This window comes from Aythya ferina (assembly GCF_964211825.1).
Source record: "Aythya ferina genome assembly, chromosome: Z".
NCBI classification, from domain to species: domain Eukaryota; kingdom Metazoa; phylum Chordata; class Aves; order Anseriformes; family Anatidae; genus Aythya; species Aythya ferina.
Window position 1 is genome coordinate 54290319 of NC_140299.1, and position 23552 is coordinate 54313870.

General features: G+C 42.6%; 1 protein-coding gene across 1 annotated transcript in view; it reads right to left on the minus strand.

The window, feature by feature from the left end:
* The window catches only part of LOC311427800 (neuronal acetylcholine receptor subunit alpha-7-like), a 58460-nt gene extending 35815 nt beyond the window's left edge, over positions 1-22645 (minus strand). The window contains exons 1-2 of the mRNA XM_084505372.1: positions 22305-22645; positions 5574-5713 (exon numbers count right to left, since the gene is read on the minus strand). Coding sequence (XP_084361498.1) covers positions 5574-5713; positions 22305-22383 — 219 coding nt within the window. The 5' untranslated portion in view covers positions 22384-22645. The remainder of the gene's footprint in view (positions 1-5573; positions 5714-22304) is intronic.
* Positions 22646-23552: the final 907 nt, after the last annotated feature.

Here is a 23552-nt window from a genome sequence, read left to right on the forward strand (position 1 = left end):
ACACAGTTCTGAATCAGTCTCACTGCACTGGTCTCCATGAATTTGCTGTTGCAAGATGAGAATACAGTTTCTGGTGGAGAAAAACCTTTCAGGAAGGAGATGGGGTTTTGGAAAGTAGGGCTGTAGAAGGAGAAACAGAGCAGATGTATCTCACAACGACTATGTTGGAAGCCTGCTGATAAATAATCACAGAATCACAGAATTTCTAGGTTGGAAGAGACCTCAAGATCATCGAGTCCAACCTCTGACCTAACACTAACAGTCCCCACTAAACCATATCCCTAAGCTCTACATCTATAAATGCAAAGGCTTGAATAGGGAACAGTAACAAAAACAAAAAAGGATATATAAATGCAGAAGAACTGAAGGGCTGAAAGAGTTTTTCTTCCTACCTTTTGTCAATGTTTTGTGAATAAATAAAATACAGAATGTCTGCTTAATAAATATTTCCTTATGGTATCTCTTTCTTTTATATGCTCTGTGTTTCAGTCTTGAGTGGTCAAGCTTACACTTTTTAAGTTATCTACTCTGAAAAGATTTGTACAGGATGTACTATCAGGATTACGGTTTAATCTATGAATAGTTTAATCAGTGAATACTGATGCTATATTGGGAATAATATGTGAATGGGTGCTTATGTGTTTGACGTATTTATATTTATTTCCTTGAATCATTTGTGAATTGACCCAGGTTTGCTGTGCAGATATTTGGACACGTGGCAGTGTCAGGATGTAGGGTGGGAGGGGATGACTTAGCCACTGTAAAGTCAATTTAGGAATGGAGAGGAGAATTAGAGCTAGAAAGACAATATTTGAATTTTCTGATTGTTTGGTTCACTTGCAAAACCAGTGTGCCTGGCTGCCACCCTCCTCAGCACCTCTGGCAGGACCAGCACCACCACCAGCACCGCCACCAGCACCAGTACCACCAGCACCTCTTGTCCTTAGCCAGCTTTGCAAAAGGGGAAAGCAGTACCTTCACCATATTAACGTTTTCTGGAAGGAATAAACACATTTTCAGATTAGAAAGCAGAGCTTGTTTCATAAATCATCTGAGTTTACAGCTTATGAAGCACTTGAAAACAAGGAGATGACTGCTAAAGATGTTCAGATCTGACAGAGATTTTGCAAGTACACTGACACTAGGAAGTCTGCATCAGATGGCAGGTGCCACACAGCTGGCCTTCATCACCTTCCTCCTGCCCTTTACCTTCACCTTGTGGCACAGTCTACTTACAGGCAACCTTGTGCTTCGGCAATTTTTAGGCAAATGGAGTAAGAGCCAGCAAAATGCTTTTTCTATACCAGCTCTTGTTGGCTGAATTCAAGGGCCCTGCTAACTGAGGAGCAGATCACCCAGGAACTGAGCTGGCAGATGAGGATATCCCTACTATAAAAGCTGCCTGCAAGGAAAAATTGTTATCTCACCAAACACTTCCTTAAAAAAAAAAAAAAAAAAAAAAAAAAAAAACAAACAAAAAAAAAACAAACAAACAAACAAAAAAAAAAAAAAAAAAAAAAACACTTTTCGGGGCTGCAATCCGATTTAGAGGAAAAATGACATGAACTAAAGCTTGAATCTGGAATTCTGATGAGTTTCTGGTAGATAAAGTTAAAACTTCTGTGTTGCCAAGCTAGCACGCTGCTTATAGCAGTAATAACTGCATCTGAGTACTCAGGGAAAGCATGCGCATATTTTCACCATAATTTCCCTGCCCGGAAAAGCACAATATGCACAGTTCCAGTTTTCAAGAGACAAACTGCATATTGGCTCTTTATTGCTCCATTAAACTTGTCTGTGACCTTGTCTTGCTACTTTGCACACCAATCCAGAGCTTCGAGAAGCACCTAAATCTGCGGTTTAAGTGGGACTGTTTGCAAGCATATGATCCGGTTTGGGATGATCCTGCAATCTGTGGAATGGACAATCACTCTACACGCTGTTCAATCAAATCAAAACAGCGTACAGTAAATTTTCCATATATAATATTTGTTTGGGGTTTATAGCTACAGCAAAATGATGGATTTTTTCACTTCCAGAAGTGCCAAGTTGCTCTTGGGTGGCAAGATTGGTTTTGTTTTAATATTTTTATGCCTTCCTATTGGGGGTTTGCCATCCCTTTTTCTTATAATTTTTCTTATTGCATTTCCTCTGAAACAGGGGGGCTGTTGCCACTGAAGCACTAACAAGAGTGTGGTGCTACAAACTTGGGCAACCTTGCTACTCCTGGCATGGTTTTCTGGATCAACAACCAGACCTTCAGGGTGGCTCTGCAGAAGACGACAATGTCAGAGTGATGGACAGGCCCTCCCCCTTTCTTGCATGAGGCTAATGAGTGTGCTTGGCGTTGTGTAGCCTCTGAAAGGAAACAATGCACTTACTGGAAACCTCAGAGCTGTGTTTGCTTTTAGAAAGGACTTTTGAGTCATTTATTACCTCTGCAGCTTTGTGCCACCTTGCAGCACTCTTCGTAGAATGTGGCTCTTTAAATATTTTTTTTATTAAATCTGTGAGAATTGCTGCAGTTTTAGTCATGATACACTTCTATTATTTGTCTGGCTGGTTTCTTTTTCTCTTTATACATCTAAACTTGCAGTTTGGAGAAACGTGGCCTAGAAAGCTAATCAAACAAGCTTTTCTTGCACCAAAAGCAGTGTCTATTGTTGCAGTGGCATTGATGCACTGACCCAAAGATAACGATAAATAGCATCACTAACAGAAGGAAAGCTTAAAAAAATACTGTATTTTTTAAAAATGTCTCACCATTTCTTCATCATAAAGGATGTAGACCCCCTCAGATAAGGTCTCCTGCAGATGCCAGCAGGAGCAATCAAAATCACCATTCATGATGACAAATATTTTCTACTTAGCAGGCTACCATCACAGTGAGCCAAAGGGAAAATGCCTGCACTTCCTTGCTGTGAAAAATGCCTTATTTTTTAATTTGTCTAGCCTGACTAACAAGCTGGGCTTTCAGGCAAATTAAAAAGAGGAATCTCACTACAGGTACTCTTGGCTATGCTGTATGCTTGTTGAGCTGTCAGGGTGTGTCAGTGCTCCCTGTGCTCCTGGGGAAGTTCAGCACCCAAATCCCCACTGGCTGTGCCAGGGAAGTGTCCACTTCCTCCAGGGAAGGGTGGGGGACAGGCCCCAGGAAAAAAGTGACCCCAAGATGTTGTCCTCACATGTTTAGGACATGGCAATCTAAACTAAGTCCTGATGCTAAACAGGTCCCCTTCCTACTCCTTTGTTTCCTGGGTGTGAGAGGTCTGTCTCGGCTGTAGATGTGAATTAAGACCATTTTGGAAAAATCCTAATGCTAATGATAAGCTGTTCTTCACATCATGCATTTGTCTACTGGTCTATTTGTTGTCTATTTGTACAACTGTGAAAAACAAAGAACATGTTCTTCAAGGCTTTGAGTATGGCAGCTGGCTTTGGGCTTTGAGTGCTAAAAAAAAAAATAAACAAAATAAAGGCAAACAAAAGTTGGTGGCTACAGAAAATACAGTCTATGGAAGTCATGCTATAAAGTTTTCTTTGAATGGATGAGAGAAGAGGAGGTGATACTTTAAGTCATTATTATTTGGCAAACTATAGGGATCTCAGAGCTGTCTTTCCTCTCTGTGTAGCAAATTGTCATCAATGCTGCTATTAGAAGCCTGGCTGCAGAAGATTAATTTAGATTTTTTTTTTTTTTTTTGAGTTTAGACTTGATTTTCTGTTCTTCCCTGGAGGAGACAGGCACCTATTTTACATTGTGTAAGATATACATTTCAGGTTAGTACAGATATTTTTTTAAAAACACCATAATCAAAGGTTGCAATACCATGAGCCCGGGATAAGTCAATAATGCTCTGAGCTTAGCTTCTAGCATCTGTAGTGTGTGCTGAGGCAGAGGGAAGCAAAGCTGTGATTCTATGTAGGCATGACCATTTAAACGACCTCTTTCTTATTGCTGAAAACCCAAAAGAAAGAGGAATTAAATGTGTTGCAATGGACATACACATAAGGTAGACAGAGCACTTAAAGAAAGGTCTGCTGAAAGGATATATTTCACATGCAAATGTGAAACCCAGCTGAAAAAAGGTTTTATGTAACTCTTCCCTCCTCCTGACTGAGTGACTTTGAAAATGTACAGTCACAGCCGGAAGGCTAAAAAGTCCTCTCTTCTACCCTCAACCTTCAAATTACTGCATGAAATACCAGCGGAAAAGGAAGGTTTGAAGCAAGATCTTTGGAGCTAAGATTCCTCTGCTAAACCTGGAATTGCTCGCTGAAATTTACTTGAAAGTAGCTGGAGGATTTCTCTGCTCTTTCGTTCATGAAGAGGACTGTGAGCCCCTGCTGTGAACGAGTGACTTCAGCTAAGGGTACTGATCTCCTCTCTCTTCCAGCTCAGTGCAGTCACTAATGTGTCAAAGGAGAAAGCTGCTTATCCTGCCTGAGTGGCTGCTGCCTGCCCCCGGGGGAACCACAACTGGCTGGTCCTGCCGCTGGTGCTGCACTGTGCTGGGGGGCTAGGCCTCCAGGGGCTCGCTTGTCCCTTCAGAAGGGGCACGTGGTGCACCATGCATTTCCATAAAAATTATGGGTACTGTAAGAATTTTAAATATTTGAGACCTCTGTCAAATTGCTCTGCAATTGCACCAATATTTGCAAGTTTCTCCCTCTCCTCCTCATTCTCTCCACAACAATGACCGCATGTGGGAAACCAGCCCATACTACTGCTTATGGAAATGGCAGGATGAAGGGAGAAGCACTGATGTATTCAGCTGTTTGTTGCACTGGCCTAAGTGATGGTGGTCAAAAATTCTTTGTTGTCTGTTTTTTGTTTTGTTTTGTTTTGTTTTTCCATGCACATGAAGGAAATTCTCCCCATACAGCATGGCTTACTGTAGAGAATCATCGTTGGGGTGAAAAAGAGATTCGGGTTTAGATTATTATATTAAAATTTTTCCATGGCTCAAATCTCCAGTTCTGGAAAAGTATGTTTCAGAGAGATTGGTAAAGACAATTAGAGGGCTATGCCTCCAAGTTTTTATGTATTTTATTATTTTTATGTATTCCTAACCTAGTCGCAAGACAGGCTCTTTCAACTGTCTGCTAAAGATGTGGTTGGAGAAGAGGTCGACACCATTATAATGTCTAAAGAAAAAGTGTAAATGCAGTGATGCTAGCTCCTAATGCTTCACATTGTCTTCAGTTATTGCATCCTGCATGGTGCTGAGAAGAAGATGTCATTAATAATTTGTAGTGACACATGGCTTCTGAACTATTTAATTATTTTTTCTGTTTAAAACAGAATTATTTTCTCTGTCTAAAACAAATGGAAAAACTGCATAGTCTTGCAGCTCATGTTGTATCAGAGATGACTGTGATTCTAGGATGATATTCACTCTTTTAAAGTGTAAAAGCATGTACTCCAACAATTTTTTGAGGGTGCTGAGCCAAAGACAGTACGCTTTCATCTCTGATAGCCTGATTAAGAGGAAATGTGTAGTACCTACATGAGAGATAAGATTAGTTATGCTGGATGGGTGCCATGGAGAACGGAGCAGCCAGTGACTTACCACGTCAATTATCTGCAGCAAAGAAAGCTGAAGCTCGACTACAAGGGGCTGGGAGTCGTTCATGACCGGTCGCTCAAGACGATTGTAGTTTCTCAGCAGCTCTCTGTACAAGCGCCTCTGGCTTTCACCCTGCAGAGAGACTAGGGGAAAAGAAAGAAGGCAGCTGTCACTGAGGCTGGTCCCATTGTCCCCATCGCTTGGCTATTTAGCTGAAAAATCCCTCTTAATATGTTGGTAATTTGAAAGCTGTTTTCCAAAAACTAACTTCCCCCAAACTCTGTGCGTAGGTGTGACAGACACGGTTTTTCTACATAGGTGACTGGTGAGCTCCTAAATAAAAAGAAAATAAAAAGAAAATAAAAAGAAAACAGAAAACAAAGAAACAACAACAACTACAACAACAACAACAACAAAAACTATTAACACTTTAACTGGTTACTAACACTCAAAAACTACCAAACATCCTTTTGGACTCAGAGTAAAAGTCCCCCACTGCTTGGCCCCCTCCTGATGATGATCAGGACTCCAGAACTGCCTGACAGCTTGCTGGAAGGCAGTGAGAGCACTTTCATTTGCTTGTGCTTATTTTATAGAGATGGGCTGCTGTGTGCCAGTGCTGGTATTACCTGGACAAACAGCATGTTTACTCAGCATATATAACAGGTATGCTTGTAACTCAGGGCTGATGTATCAGCCCTTCTATGAGTGTGCTCAGGAAGCAGGAAAAAGCCTTCTAAATACCCTCTTTGGTTTTGTGTGGAAGCCTCTACAGGCTTTGGGTTGACATTTTTCCTTCAGATGGCAGCACACTTTGCTGGCACCAAATGAGGCAGTGGTTTGGAGGCCAGAATGTGCGGCAGGTATGTGTAACAGTGGTATTGAGCTCATGCTGTTAGATGCTTAACTGGGTTTCCTGTGGGAATGGTCTCAACACAGCCGCTGTCATGCAGACAAAAAAAGCCTGTGAGAGACTAGTGGGATTTCAGTCTGTGCTTAAATTGCACCATTCTTCTGAGTCCTGTCACCCTGCTTTTGTGATGGGCATGGAGCATGGTCATGTACCTGGTGTTGCAGTGTTTTCAGGCCATAGCAAGCATGGATGAGGCCGTGTAGCAGTGATTGCTCCAGTTTCTTCCTGTGGAAACACCAGCAGCTCACTGGGGTTTGCTTTCCAGGAGCTTGGGTCCCATAGGACCATGCAGGTTTTGGTGCTCTGCCTGGTGGCAGCCTGAGCTCAACTCAGAGATCATCAAACAGAGTGTGGGCCATGGGCTGCAGGTTCTCTCAGGCCAAACCAGTCCTGTCTGCTCGACTGTACATCCCTTACACTGTAGAAATGCAACCTCTGGCAGTGAATCTACACACTTGGGGCTGAGGCATTTTTAATACACTGTGACTCTTTTCAACTCTTGAGCAGAGGTCTTCACACTGAGACCAGGAATCCTCTCACAGTGGCTGTGATGAACACCTTTTTGACAGTCCAGGCAAACTCTAACAACTAATTCTTCTTTCCCCAACATTTTGCTGTGCTCAGCAAGCCCTGCAAGCCTGGAACAGGTATCTCCAACACAGCAGCCATGCCTTTTAAAGCTGATGATGTTGCTCAGTTAAAAAATATGTTTAATTCAGATTTGTTCCCATTTTCCTGATACTGAGGGGAGTTTTGTGGCTTACCAGTATGGCAGTGCCTCGTGAACAAGGAGAAAGAGGGTTTTTGTTTATTTTGGTGAGTTACACTGATGCATCATCTTCATGGACCCTCTCTTCTCTTGAATAATACATAGCATGTTCATGGGGGCCCAGGGAAGCCGATGCTGTAGGGCTGCTCCAGTAGCCCTTGCTGACACACTGGACACTGCATTACCATCTGCATTGACAAGCTCTGGCCACAGTTTCTCACTTCAGCAGCTTAAGCAAGCTTCCTTGCAAGGCAGTGATTAAGGTCCTCTTAATATATTAATTTCCAGTGCCTCAGCAGGCTCCAATTACCTTTTAAGATTCTTCCATGGGAAAGAAACCAGTGAAAACCACAAGACATCATCCTATGCAAAGAGGCTCTGTGTTTTGAGCAAATCTGCTGTCCTTTGACTCACCTAACACACTCCCCCTGCTCCCCTCTCCTGTCCCTGTGCTTTAGGGAAGGAATGACTGCCAGCACTATTGCCCTCATTCTGAGAGGCATTATGTAATTTTTGCCTTTAACATCCCTTTTAAACTGTCTACCTCAGCTTTTTGCAGCAGAGAAGTGCCCTTCACCAGGCTTGGGAAGTTGGCTGGGCTGCAGGAGTGCCCCGGTACCGTCACTGTCATGGTGCATTAAAACAGCTCACTGAGGGAGGCCTGGATTGGAGAAATCTCAGCACAACCCTTTGCAGTGCGCTCCATGAAAATGTCTTTGCACCATCAGCTCAATTAACCCACCAGTGCACTTTTTGTACCTGGTTTTCCACCCTGTCTTCAACTTTCCCCTCTGCAATGGGGTCCTATTGCTTTGCAACCTCTTGTATCCAAAGTTGTTAACATAACCTTCGCTGATCTATACTTAGCCTGCTGAGTCAACAAGAGTAGCCACGTTTGTGTGCTGCCTGGTTGTGTTTACAAAATTACACAGATTCAGAAGCAGCAGAGCTTCTGGGTTCTCCTGGCATGTAGCCTTGGCAGCTATCGGTATCACAAAGACCTGGTACATCTAATCAAACCACTGTCTCTCTGCTGTATTTTGGAGAAGAAACTGAGTAGGCTGAGAAGTCAGGGTTGTGTTTTCATAGGCTTTTTCTTTAAATTGTAATTTTCAAATACTTAATGTTTCCTACTCCAGAGAGATTGCTGCTTTTTTCCCCTCTGATGCTTGTGCTAATGCATTGTGACACTACAACTCTGAGTGCTAAATGGAGTGTTTGCTGGAGATGGGGAAATCTGCATCTCTCAGGAATAATGGTAGAATAAGCTTTACCATTGCCTACCCCTCAGCTGCAGAAATCTCACCAAAAGCAGTGTCACTGTGAGCTCACTGGTCCCTAATACAAAGTTTCATCTTTTAAACTAGGCTGGAAGCTGAGCGTCAAAACTTCAGCTTACCAGGTCAGTCTCCCAAAAGCAATGCCATACACATATGTTACAGGGAAAGTACAAGCAATGGTCATTAAGGAAGATGCTTGCTAGATGCAGCATCTTTAAATAAAAGAGAGATTCGTGTGTCACACTGCCTCAGCCAGTGTCCCCTGTGCTGCTCAATTATCTCTGAAGTAGTAGCAAAACACACTGTCTTCACTAAAATTTGAGGGAAGCATGCCCAGTGGATGATGTTTATCTTGAGTTCAGCAAGGCTTCTGGCACTATTTCTCACAACATCCTCAGAGACAATCAGATGCTAGATAAGTGAACGGTGAGGTGGACTGTCAGGTTCAGAGGGCTGTAATCAGCAACATGAGGTCCAGCTGAAGGCCAGTCAGCATCGGAGTACCCCAGGGGTGGATGCTAGGGATACTAGCTAATTAACATTGTTTATGTTAATGTCTGCACACTCAGCAAGTTTCCAGGTGACACAAAACAGAATAGCTGATGCACCACATATTTGTGCTGCCTTTCACAGGGACAGATTGGAGAATTGGCTGACAGAAACTTCAGAGACTTCATGAAGTTCAGTTAAAGGAGATGCAAAGTTCTGCATCTGCAGATGAACAACCTCAGGCTGGAAGCCCACTGGCTGGAGAGCAGGTTGGCAGAAAAGCCTTGGGGGGCTTTGTGGACACCAAGTGACCCAGATGAGCCAGAAATCCACCCTTGCAGTGAAGAAGGCCACCAGCACCCTGAGCTGCATCAAGCAAAGCCTCACCAGCAGGTCAGAGGAGGTTATTCTTACTCTCTATTCAGCACCGGTGAGACAAACCTGGAGTGGTGGTTCTGGTTCTGGCCTCCCCAGGACAAAGGAGACATGGGCTTACTAGAACAAGTCCACCAACAGGCCATAAAGGTGATGAAAAGACTGGAACGCCTCTCCAATGAGGAAAAGCTGAGAGAGTATTCTTCTGTTCAGCCCAGAGAAAAGAAGATTGAGGTGGGGTCTTACCAGTGGCTACCTGATGGGCAGAAGTAAAGAAAAGGGAATCAGGGAAAGGGAAGAGGAAGGCTTAGGGCAAGGGTAAGGGAACATGATTTTCAGTATGGAATGTAGTAAGCCTCTAGAACAAAAGCTACTACGCCTCAGTATCCTAATCAGGACTGCTGAATATCTGTCTTCAAAATATGCTGGATGTCTCTCTTCAAAATATGCTTAAACCAAAAAGCATGGGTTTGGGGTTGTGAAGTGAAATGCAATGTTTGAGGTAGGCAGAGTTTTGGAGATTGTTATTGCCTAAGTTTTACTCTCTGAGTAACCTAAATTGGTTCTCTAAACTGTTGTGGTTTTTTTGTTTGTTTGTTTGTTTGTTTTTGTTTGTTTGTTTGTTTGTTTGCATCTGGAAAAGCAGAAGACAATTAACCCATGGAAGAGATAGAGTCCCTTTATGGTTTTCTGAAAAGCTTTATGGATAGCAGGGGTATTCATGGACTATATTCATCTCTTCAGTACCTCTCTGAATCTCCTCCTATACAGCTGCATGTGGAAAGAAGTCTGCAAAAAGCCCTTATTGTGATACCCACTGATTGATCAACATGATCTATAAACTGCAACCAAACCTCTTGGGAATACATGTTATAATGGGACTGCATCTTTCTTTCTAGGACGGAGTTGCTGAGAACTGCACTGCAAGGTAACTTGCCCAGGAACTATTTCTCTATTACAGTATGCTACCATCTCCTCCAGCAGGAGGTGTGAGAATATATAGGTCTCTTGTAATGCATTACCAAGAGATCGGGTAAAGCCCCCGTGGAGGTATGGTGTCCTCTCTGCTGGATCAGTGGGTCCTGTGATGTGAAGGAAGAGCCTGTACCAAGGAAACAGAAGATGGAAGCCTCCCTATGGGCTCATTTCTGAAATGCCTCTGAACAGCTGCCATTCTCCTCCTTCATTCCCTTACAACATGCTCGCCTTGAATTATTTCTGCTGGAGATAAAGCAAGACGCCTTGGTGTTATTTCACAGTCTGGGCTCTGTCTTTCTTTGCACACACAGAGTCTGTGTGTAAGATTTCATCATTGTTAAGTGCAGACATGTTGTAATGCCCCAGATAGGCTAGGCAGAGACACTAAGGGTGAAACGTGGGATAATTGGATATCAAATAAACATCTGCAGAGCTTTAGTAGCTAAACAGCAGAGATCTCTTCAGGGCAAATCTAGAAGCAAGAACATCCAGGTATTTGGATAACACGTGGCTTAACAGCTACAGGGGGAGAGGCATGTTTGATGGGGCTAGCACAGATGGTGTCTCATACTGACTGTAAGGTATCATATATAAAGGGTTTTGAATTCTCTGAGACGTTGCAATTAAATTAGATCAAGCTGGTGCTGGATGATGTCAGCTCCAAGCCAGCAACTCTGCATGCTTAAGCTCAAGCTCAGAATGAACTCCTCGTGTCTTGCCAATGATGGCAAAGAGAGCTGCCTCAGTAGGCATGCGTGTGTGATGGTGACTTCAGACGTGCTGATCTTACTGCGACTCAGATATCTGTGCATGCTGCAAAACTAATGATAAATGTTTAAACAACCCCAAACCACTGCAAAGAGAGGAAAAATATATTTAAAAATAAAGAAAGAAAGAAAAAGACATAAACCTGACTAAAACTAGTGAAGCCATTTCCCCTGACCTGTGTGCTGCATGTGGTTTGTGGCATTGCACTGGTTTCCTCCTTTCATGTTTTGCTTGGCCTGCTGAAGAAACAGAGATGTGTGTCCTGACATGTGGCTGTGGGCTGACCACAGACCTCTTCTACTTTCTGTCTGTCTGGGTTCCTCTGGGCTTGACTTGCCTCTTCTGTGCTTGAGTGGCAGCCTGAAGTCCCCCAGCGTGTCACCGTAATTCTCCTTGCACCTTCTGTGGGTTTGGGTTCAGATCTGGTTAAGAATTTGTTGGGTCTGGAGGCTGTTCAGTGTTGTCTGGTAAGTATGGCTGTCAAAATTGCAGCTATCTCTGGCCAGACTGTCCATATGCTATCCCCAGGAAGGCCAGATGCTCCTTCCTTTCCTAAGAGTAGTGCTGTCATATCTTGGCTGATAGATCCCACTGCTCTGCTTTGCATGCAGAGCTCCCTGAGCTCCAAGGCAAGAGCCCAGCCTTGCCAGCTTCCCAGGTTTGCTCCAAAAGGGGCCAGCTTCTTGACCAAGCAACCCCAGTGTGGGTGATAGGTTGGCTTGCTATGTACAGTAAAGAATAAATATTAAATCGTAAATATAAACAAGAGAGTAAGTGGACTAATGGAGATTTTCAAAGCTGGTCTGAGACATATTTTTCGTGTTTAGTGATCACTCTTCCTATTTTTAATGTTGTTCCCTGGATTTATTTTGATAATCTCTTGACTTTTTTTGTCTATATTGTGCCAGCTTCTAGCTGAATGCTTTCTAGTTGTTGCTAATTTCTTTTGGCACAGGCATGAGTCTTACACACAAGCTATTACTTTATTCATAGAAGTTTATAGTAGTTATTTGTACCTAAATAATTTCAGTTCAAATGTCGTATTTTTCCTATACGGAAATATTTTTCCATCACTTTTCTTGACACATACGCATGCTAATATGCCTCTGAATTAAAACATGCCTTTTTTTCTTCCTTCTTCAAAAACAGTTCATAGAACTATTTGCATACAAACAGCACAGTAGGTTAAAGTCAACAGCATATTGTCAACAGCATATTTCTCATTCATCACTTTATTTCTTTCACGTGTTTTGTTCCCTGCTACTTTCAGAAAGCGTCCAAAACTGCAACAATATTGTGGTTGTGGTGTTTATTCAATCTCCTTGCACTTTCTGCAGGTATTTAACCCGAATTTTTGCCTTTTTTTTCCTCTTTGTTTCTTTGTATACTGTGGTGTGTTGTTTTTTTTTGGGGGGGTTTTTTTTTTGTTTGTTTGTTTTTTGTTTTTTGTTTTTTTCCCCCCCATTCCTTGTTTCTTTTTTGGGTGTTTATGTTTGTTTGGTTTGGTTTGTACTATTTTGCAAAAGAAATTGCGTGGAGTTCTGCTCTTTTTTGAAAATCAGTGTCATTATACTGATAGGTATTCTTACATTTCATTATATCACAATTGCCTACAATCTCGGTGTGACTGAAACATTTACACAGCAAAAGACATTAGGAAAACATTTGTGCAGCAAACCTAACTCCCAGAACTTTCACGTACTTTCCTAACAACCTGCAAACTGTTCTGGAGTACCTTATATTCTACTAGTTATTTTCTCTTTAGTTTATCATTGCAGGGTTACAGGGGTTTTAGCTATCTCTGAGTGAACACAAATATAATGATCACAGGCAGATGCATACCGTACACGATTATGAATTGTGGGACAAGTAACAGAAGTAATATCAGAGAAAAAACAAGTTGTTTCACATGCAACGTAACTGAAATAAATAATTGGAATGACAACAGCACTTGCTAAAATGTGGTATGTTCTACTGCTTTGGTAGCTATAAAAAAGCATCTGCCTAATTTTGTATATTTTGCAGATTTCTGAGAATGTAAAGCATGCCACTGCCATATGTCACTTAATCCCCAGAGACACAGATGTGTCCCATCCGCTTTTGTTCTTATGTGCAGCATTTTCACTTTTGTCTGTGTCTGCAAAGGCATTATTTCTTTCTTTGCCCTTTGGTTTAAAATGCACACCATCGCACCTTCGGGGAAGAGTACTCACATACAAGACAATGGAATCATATCAGCTGCCTCAAGCCTGTGTATTTGTGTGTGTGTGAGTACTGTGTATTTGAATACGTCTGTCATTTAAAATCTCTTTTTAATCTGCTTTCCTTCTGGGTAATATTTGACTCTTATCTTCAGCTCTCACTACGCAGATTGTTTTTGCATCTTACACTCAAAACTCATTAGTTACCCAGAGGAATGTGAGAAATGCCTGCTTTACCTACTCAAAAAAAAAAAAAAAAAAAAAAAAAAAAAAAAAAGGACCTAATCTTCCTGATATTGGTCATCTCTGCTCTTTTATACCAGATAAAGAGCTCCCAGCAGAGATGGGTATTAAAGGGTATGTGAGGAAAGGTTTCAACTCAAAGACTTTAGGCACATGACAACATGCTAAAAAGAGTATATAGGCCATTATATAATGAAAGGACAGGATTATTTTTTTTTTTCAGTGGTCCTGATGGCTTGGTGCAGATGTTTTAAAGGCTGAGATATGTGTGTAAGGTGAAGAGACATGCATTAGGATATTAACAGTGGGATACCTCTCAAATTCATGGCAGTTAGGAGAAAAAAAAAAAAAAAAAAAAAAAACAAAGGGGAAAAAAAAAACTGTATTTTTTTTTGTATTATGCTAGTTTACATCATCTCCATGCAACATAAGTGTAGTTAATGCAATCATAGAGGTGGAGGAGCGCAGGAGGAGGGAGTCGGAGCAGGGGTGAAGACTGGGACTCTCCTTGCCAAGACATATTACAGGGAGCTGTGGTTGTGCAGAGGTGACTCCTGCTGGCCTTCCAGAGATCACTGGGGACGAGCAGTGATGGACACCAGTGGAAACAAATAAAATCACACGGTAAAAGTGAGGCACTGGTGACACGGCCATCAGCATGCTGGAGCAGGCTGCTGAATTCGCCACTCACACCGGCTCGCAGAGCAGCATCCTTCCACATCCTTTCACCTCTACACAGTTCAGTACCCAAGCCAGTAAATGAAGGGAAAGCCCTCATCAAAAGAGCACTATGAACCTCACTAATCGAGTGCTGCTAATTAGGCAGCCATGGTGATCTGCACCACATTCACAGATGTCTCTAAAAAGGAGCCCACTCAAGCCCACGAAATACCATTGCTACTGACCATAACCTCTGCGACATGTTTGGTCACACTGCATCGTGCTTCATTTCCACAACAAGATGGTTGTGTGCAACATTTTCACTCTGACCTGTCCTCTGCGTCATCCAGAGCAGTTCGACTGCCAGTGTAGCTTCAGCAACATCACATCAAGGCAGTTGTTTTGAGGCAAGGTCCCTCCATCACCCCTGAGCTGTGAAAAAAAGAACAGCTTTCTCTGCCTAGCAGAGGCAAGTTTGTGACTAAGCAAGAGCACCTGGGAGAGCGATGTCTGATTTTCATCTTTGCTTTCTTCACATCTTGGGAACTTTTTATCATCCTGGGAGATCAACTATTTTCCTCTTCTTCTTCCAGGGTCCTGCTGATCCTGGATTTTTTTATTTTTATTTTTATTTCTATTTTTTTTCTATTTATATTGTGATATTTTCAGGGTAGAAAGTGGAGACTGAACAACTGGTTTGCACAATAAACTGTATATGTCATTCCGGCCGCCACCACTATTATTATCTACAATGGGTTTATATAGAGAGAGATAAAAAAATCTCTTCCTATCATCTCCTCAGCCCCCAGCAGATTTACCTATTTGTTTCCTTTTCTGAAATCATATTACGCCTGCCTGTCCACCTAGGTTTTCCCAGATCTGAGCAACAAATGATGAACTTTTGCCCTTCCAGCCTGTAAACCGTACTTGCACAGCAATTATAACCAGCAAAGGCACTGAGGATTCAAAAGCCAAATTCAGTGATGGCTTCTTCTGCCTTCGTCCTGCATTGTTCAAGACTCTGCTGTGGCCTTGGAGCAAAGTGGGAGGGCTGCACTGCCTGCAAGGCATGGGCAAGGGCAGTCAACATGGACCTGGGAATGTAGAGAAAGTTGCAAGGATTCTGTGTTAGAAACTCAAATGGTGGATGGCAAGAAATGGTGGGTGTCAGGGCCCCATGAAGGGGGTGTGAGCTTCCCTGCTGGGAATTTTGACAGCACCTTGAACAGCTGCTCATTTCTCATCCTTTTCTGTGCTGCACACCTGAACCGGGAAATATGAATATACATCTTCTCAAGATCCAAAATAGGTTACTGCGAGGGAACCAAAACTTACATAAAACATCTGTGGATGAGAATCACCCCTGTTTGAAGCTGCAGTGCTCAGGTTTCACTAGGCCAGGCTAAACTTGCAGCCCATCTATGTGAAAGATGCTGCATTGATAGATAGCTGGTGATAGTTCGGAAGTTTTGGCAGCCAAAGAGGCTGCTATCAAGCAGCTTTGCTGAGGGAAAGAAGTCTTAGTCTTTGGTGGTCCAGGTCTTCAAAGGCAAAGGGAACTGTAAATACAGGCATGAATATTCCTAGCAGGGAGTCTGAATCTATTTTGCACTGAAGACAAAAGCTGCTTCTAGGAGCGTCTCAAGATGATGAGGGAAATGGCTGATTCTTAGCAAATTAGACTTGTGACCAATCAAACAAAGGTCTGTGGAGATCTGACCCAGGACACTTGAAATTGTAAGATGTGCTTTGATTTGGCTCATTTCAGCACAGATTTGCCTTTGCTTATATCAAATGGTTGAACTCAGGCTGTATCATGAAGGATACAGCTGTTTTCTTCCACACGCTGAATGTCACAAGGTCTCAGTGGCACACGTGTGGTTATTAGCTTTGTTCTGTCTCCATTTCTGGGATGGTAAATGCTTTTGTCTTTCTCTCCTGTCCTGTTTTTTAGGGGATCAACAGGGAGATGAAATATGTTGTTTTCATTGCTGCCTTCTGCCAACCAAAACTGTATCAGCTGACTAACCCTGACTAAGAGAAATGAACTGCAGTGAAAATGAGGTACTCCCAGGCAACGATGGCATGGGAGCCTGATTTTGACATGTTTTTATCTGCCGATTTTAAAGCCTTGGTAACCTCAATGTACTGTTCCTTCAACCCAGTGCCTGCTGAGGTGGAGTGAATCTGTAGCTCTGAGAGATGATTTTAGCTCTGTGGTTTGACTATCTCTGTTTACTGGAATCCGTGAGCAAACCAGGCGTTTGTTTTGTTGGGAATCCATAAGTAGGTTGACTTTGGAGAGTGTTTTTTAATTAGCTTTCTAGCTGACAGCTGTGGAAATAAGCCATTGTAACAAATTATCATTACAATTATTACAAAAACAGACATCCAGTAATTTGCCCCATATCATTCATGTCTGTCTTAGCAATGCATGTGTGAGGGGATCCTTCCTCTCCAGCATGGAGGGTTGCCTGTGAAGTCTCTGACCTCCTAAATTCTTGGTCTCCTCTATAACTTGAGGATAAAGCCTAAACAAGAATGGATACAATTCAAAGTCACTGCCTGGGTGACAGCTGAAGCACTGACAACAGAAAACCATATAACAAATGTTTTTTATTATTATTATTTTTTTTTCTCTATTCCTGTTCTTGCAGCTGCTCCTTCTCTAGCTAGTGTGCTGATGTCTTTTCTAAAGTGGAACAATATTCAGGGCATATACTTCATTTGTCTTGACCTGCTCTGCCACTCTGCAGGCTCAGGGCAAAAAAAGTTCTTCAAAAAGAGAGAAGGATGGGTAAGAAATGTTAAATGTATTTTCCACATCATTATATAAAAACAACAACAATTTGCTTTTTTTCCCCCTAAACCTACTGACTCAGAGATTAAAACAATAAGTAGCATCCTACTCCACAGCCAGCATATATTCAGCATCAGCAAGGCCTGCTGCATGACACACAATTAGCTTTGTGCCTAACGAAGCCTCCCTAGAGCAACTGAGGACACTGACCCTATGGAGTGAGTCCAGTGGGTATCCCTGAGAGGAAGGGCTGCTAGAGCACAGCACATCTAGTGAGAGGTGGAGTGAAATTGGCTTGGTGATGAGAAATCAAAGGGGAGCTCTTCTGGCTGCCTCATCTCTCGCAAGGGAGGGCTGATGGTGATGGAGTCAGACAGTCCTGAGAGGTGCTCAGGCACAGCACCAATCAGACAAAAGTCACATCTTGGGGCTTTTCCAGGAGATCAGTGCAGCCTACTTTCTCTGAAGGATGTTCAGCATAAAGGAGACCACCACTCCTGAGGATCTTCCCAGACTAACTGCACTAGGGTCAACTTAATCGAGCTCCTCTGAGAAGGGGTATTGGACTGGGCAACATTTGGAGGTCCATTTCAGCTGAATTATTCTATAAGTCTATAATCTACAAGTCTACATTATCTTATATTTTTTCCCTTGCCATTGTGGAGATCAAAGTGCCCTAGACACTCTTTTTTACATAATCACAGTTGAAGTTAAGGGAACACAGGACGTGGTTTTCTCAAACCAACCTGCAAATTATGGCTTTAGGTTGTTTAAGCAGCAACAGACTTCCCACCTACCATTATGTGGTCTTCAAATCACCTGCTAATAAGAATATCATGGTGCCCTGTCTTTGGTCAAAGGGAGGGGAACACAGTCCCTCTTGTCCTAAGTGGTGGCATAAGACAGAAGGCTTAATGTGTCTCAAAGAAGGAAGGAGGAAGGATGAACTCCTCCCTATCCTCAATGTGAAATGAGATCTCAAGCCTGTACCTTTCCCATAAGTCCTTTGTCCAAATCTATGCCACATCAAAGAGATAAATAGGGACTTTGGCTTTCTGTTAACTGATCTGTCCTCATGCAACATCCTGGAAGACAACAAGGCTTGTAGACATCTAATTCTGGAAGTCAGTAAGTACTGCAGACATCCATTTTAGTTCTCTGGTAACCACAGTTTCTCTTAGCTGGGAAAGGCCAGTAGATAGCACGGCAGGGCAGGGTCACCTGCATCTTGTGTTTGATGAGCATAAGTACTCATGCTCATTATCTTATTTTTCTATTGCAATTCACTGACTTAATTGTGAGCCGTAGGCAGAAAGACTGTTATTTCCACTTACATCATCTGGTTCGGGTCTCTGCCTTGTTACCAGCTGCTTTGCTCAACACAGAAAGTACTTGATAAGCAACACATTTTCTTCAAGCTATATTTGCTCAGCAATAAACTCCTGCCTACCTGGCTCACTCCCTTGGGTGCTGCCGATTGCCACTGCTAGCTCTACCTGTCTAAGGTGGCTCTGCTCTCTTCCTTTATTAGATTATGCAGGCAGTAGGTATCCTTGAACAGCCATGCCAGGAGTGATGCAAAGGTTTTGATCTACTTTGATCACTTCTTAGAGCTGGAGAAACTTTCTTTCTCCCTGCTTAATTACCACCTACAACATCCAATAGGTTACTGCCATCACTAACTCATCCTCTCCTCCACCTCTCTTTGGAGAACAAACCAGAGGGAGCAAAAAGGTCTGGAGCTCTCTTTAGAACCTGAATCTTGTGCCTGAAATGGGAATTTCTGCTCTGAGGTTGTCAGAAGTCCTCCTGTGCTGGAGCAAGGCTGAATGCTCCTGAGGCACCATTGGCCATTCTCCCAAAGACGACTTGGAAGATACCTTCCTGTGCACTGTACCAGCTGCTGGAATGATGCAACCAAGAGAAGATCAGCTCAGAAGATGTGGGGAACTGGGCTGAATGTGACCTTCAGACTTCAAATTAAGAGCATGAAAAGCTCTAAATAATATGACTTTCATATCTGGTTCTAGTCAGGGAAATTATGAGATCTAAAGTTGAAGCTCTTCCATTGACTACCCAAGCTACCATGAAAACACACTATATTCTGTTAAGGCACAGGAATTCTAGCATCTATTCAGCAATGTCTCCTTGGACTAAACCAGTCTGATATTCACAGCTCACTGTGGTTCCGTCAGTCCTATGCAACTGAGGCCCAAAGTTTAGACTTCATATATAGACATTTAAATACCATCCTTCATTCCTCCTGCTACAGAGATCTCTAAACTCCCTTCACTTCCATTTTAACTAGTTCACATTAACAAAATTGTAGCTTGGCAGCAGAATCTGGCCTTTTGAGACTGTCTTGCCAATGATTTTGCTGCTGTAGAAAGAGCACCTGCTTACATGGAAGTGAACCAAAGCCAGTATCCTAGTGAGGATTTGCTCCTAGAGATCACCAGCTGTTTTCTGATGTGATCACCAGAGCTCATCTAAACCAGCAGAGCCATGAGAAACCAAAAGAGGGGTACAGCACAAGAATTCAACTCTGTACTGTGAGACAAAGAAAAGATTTTTTTTTTTTTTTTTTTTTTTTTTTTTTGCACCAGCTCAGTAAGCCAAGTCAGGTTAAATTACTTCATCATTTACATCTTCTAGGTGGTAGTCTTGTTTGCAGCATCCTCTGCCATGGGTTTTGTCCAACCCAGCTTAGCCCTCCATTCCCACAGGATTGCAGGGTATGAGCTCGATCCTTACTTTGCCTTTGCCTTGGCTGAGCTTTTCAAAACACACAGCCGGAGTAGGGCCCTGATGTCAGCCTACATGGAGCAAAGAAACTAAGAGGTCTGACTCTGCTCTGTGTGGTGTGTATGGCACTTTTATGACTTCACTTAAAAAAAAGAAAGAAAAAAAAAAAAAAGGACATAAAAGTACAGTAATTAAAATACATTGGTTAGCTGTTCAGCTCAATATTTAGCAAAGTGTGTGTCTAACTCCTGGGTTGTTCAAACCCAGCAGGTGCCCAAGCACTGGGCTAAAGGTAATGCTCCTTGGGGAGGCTAGGTGCCTGTATGGTCAGTGAGGTATATTTCTTGGGAGGAGAACTCCCTTACAAAGTCATTTGCAGCTGTGCCATGCCTCTGCTTGAGGTTACTATGAATCTGATGGACTCACAAGGGACTTCCATCCTCTGGATGCTCCTTCAGGAAGCTGATGATGAGTTTGCCTAATTTCACTAAGGCATATATCCCAAGAAAGCATTACTAGCTCCAGGTGCTTTGGGAAGGACAGATGCAGTGACCTAAGAAGAAGGGCACAGCTCCCAGCAGTAGCACAAGCAGAGCCGGGATGAGGTTGCTGAAATGAAAATTCATGGGGAAAATAAAATGAAATAAAATAAATCTTGTGTTTTTTGTTTGTTTGTTCGTTTTTTGTTTTCCTAGTCCTTTTAACCACTTCCCTGTCAATCAGCCCTGCAGGAATTTTCAGTAGTTGAGGAACTGCTACAAATTCTGTTGAAACAACCCAGCACTACCTGCGAGTGATGTTAGTTATGACAGGCTTGCTGTGAATTCCACGAGTAGTCTTGTGGGAGTTCATTTGAAGCTTACTACTAAGAAGGCTCCACTATTGACAACATGTTAATAGCATCTTGATTTTTCTTCTGTTCTGCCCCAACTGTCCAATTTCTGTGGATTTTCTCTTTTCTAGAAATAAAATACATAAATGCCCATAGAGCAGAGGGTAAATAGGGAGCACCTTCATTACAGGTTCATTTTATTCTGTATTAGCAGTTGTCTATAAAAGCATATACTTGTAAACTTCTGGTAAAAGCACCTAACAAAAAATCCCCTGAATTATTTATAAAAGCTGTTCGAGTCTTCGTGTGCTGCTCAGAGAAACTGAACATCCTCCTTGGTGAATTAGTGATTACTCAGTATTCAAAAGGCCATATTTTAAGTGTTTGAAATAGGACTGCACGTAAGCTGAGTTATATCAATAACCAGCAGCCATCACTTCGATGTTAGTTCAGCTCTGAAGTAGCACAGAAATGTCTTAACAACAAAGACAACAAGGTTCTTAATCAAGCAAGGGGGGGGCAACATTTTCTGCAATACCACTGCTACATCAGGCAACTGAAATGTGGAGCTGTAATAATGACGTGCATGGTTGTTCTGAGGGTTCAGATAAACTAATGAGGAATTAGGGTGACTTGTATAGTCCAGTGCAACAACACAAATATGTAACTTTCCAGTGCACCTGCCTGTCTGAAGTATGTGGACTACCTTCCCTGTTTTAAAAGGCAATCCTCCTTTCTCTATGTAGAAACCATGGGTAACAAAACACGGTCCAGCACACCTGCAATGCTCAATTTTAAAATTTGTATTTGCTGCAGGCAGGAATGTTTCACCAAAAAAGCTGTCAGAGAGCAATAAAAGTGTGTTTTGTGTAAAACCCAGAACATCTTTCAGGACTATGGCTATTTCAATCTCCCTTCCCATTTAAAAAATCTTTGTCATTAGCGTTGCATTCCTCTATGCTTAGAAAGAGTCACACAGATACTACTTTTGTTTGTAACATGACAAAACTTCAGATGATAGCCTGAGCACAGGTTAGACAGCTTAGACTACAGCAACCCATTATTATTTTTATTAGGTATTTCCAACTTACACCCATCACTGCCCGAAAGGACTCTTTTTAAACGAACTCAAAGGTAGAAGAGAAAAACGTTAAACCACAAATAGCGAAGTCATACATTTATGCAGCTGCGTATCTTACCAAATAATGCACAGAAAGTAAACAGTTACTAATTTTCTTCTGGTTATATTTTCTTTGTAGAACAACATAATTTCAGCATCACACCTACAGGGTTCTCACAGCCATCCTGTCCAGTCTGGAGTTATAACTTCTCATTCCCAAAATAAACACTGATAGAATAAAATTATAAAGGAGAGCAAGAACATTTTCCACTCCAAATGCAATCATTTAATTTCTGAAAGTGAAAATGGCTCAGGTTTCATTTAAAAAGCACACCTTTTCCTTTCTTAAGAAAAGGTGCACAGTAGTGTAAGATATACAGACTTAATCAAACTTATTACAAAACTTTTCCTAACTTCAGTACTGCACCCTGATGAAGTTTAAACTACATGCAGAAAAAAGTCCTGAAAAAGAGCTGGGGTGAGTGTGACTGGTGTTTATGAAAGAAATTATTAAAAAAAAAAAAAAAAAATCAAAAAACAGACAACCACAGATGAACTTACCTTTAAAGAAAGACAGGAACAAGGATGCCCAGAGACATAGTCCAGAATAAAAAAATCCCAAGCACTTTTCTGTGAGCATTGTCGAAACTGGCTGGCTATCCCTCCAGAGCAGAAGGTGAAATAGGACCAAGTCTTGGAGAGAGCCTGCAACGACTGATGGATTTGGCAATTACAAGTAAAAAGGCACCAAACAAAAAGCTTCCTACCAGGAGAGAGAAGAGCACCTGCCTGTGTGCTTCTCCAGTCCCCAGGAGCCAAATCAGCTCAGTGCTGGGTCAGTCAATCCAAAAACAAAGGAGCTTGCTACTTTGCTTGGGACTCACAATCCCAGGCACTCTGAGCCTTTCCTTGGTCAGAAGCAAATGCCAGCAATCCCCGCACACAGCTGTGTGTGTGTTGCAAGGAGGGGGAGCTGTGCTGTCTGGGAGATGCTTTCCACATCCCCAGATTGTACCTTACTCGAGACAGCACGTCTGCAGCGCTTCCAGTGCTTGCACTCGAGTGCCTCTAGAGCTGCTTCCCAGAAAAATGAGTTTGTGTCCCTCTCTGCTCTCTCTCAGCTGCCAGTGTGACTTGCAGCATGCACCTGTGGCATGGTCTCCCTGCGATCCACCTGCCCTTTCTCACGGGAGAAATGGTCCAGGTGCAGAAGGTGGGGATAGTGACCCTGGACAGTCTCACGCCCTCTTCAATTTTCCCCTTTCCTATCTTCACATCCATTGAAGGCAGGCAGCTGCTCTCTGTGCCCCTTCCTGAGCTGCCCACTGCTCCTGGCTCTGCGCTGAGGAGTTTTACACACACCGTGGCTCCCCCAGGACAGTTCCTCTGCTTCTCCAATTCACTTGGTCAAGACGCAGAAAAATCTTGTAGTTCTTGGGCAATTTTGCCAGCCTGTGATCTGTGCTGGATTTCAACAGTCACTGTCTTCATCCTGGCTTGCTTGGGGGTAGGAAGGATGTCTTGCACTTTTCTGTCCATTTTAACCAGTACCAGCTGGACATTGTGGCTGGGATTGAAATTTGTGCACCCTCCCCCTGTCCTCAGTTCTGAACTGGGATGACGAGTCTCTCCTGAATGCACACCCAGACCCTGCTTGTCTCTGCCCACACCTGAATTGTGTTAGGTTTGGGATGCAGATGGAAAGGAAGAGGGTTACATCTTCCATGCATGTAGCTGTCTGTTAGCACTCCATCCCCTTTTCTTCTGTCCAGCAAACCTCCTAAGAAAACCCCACACTGACACCTCAAA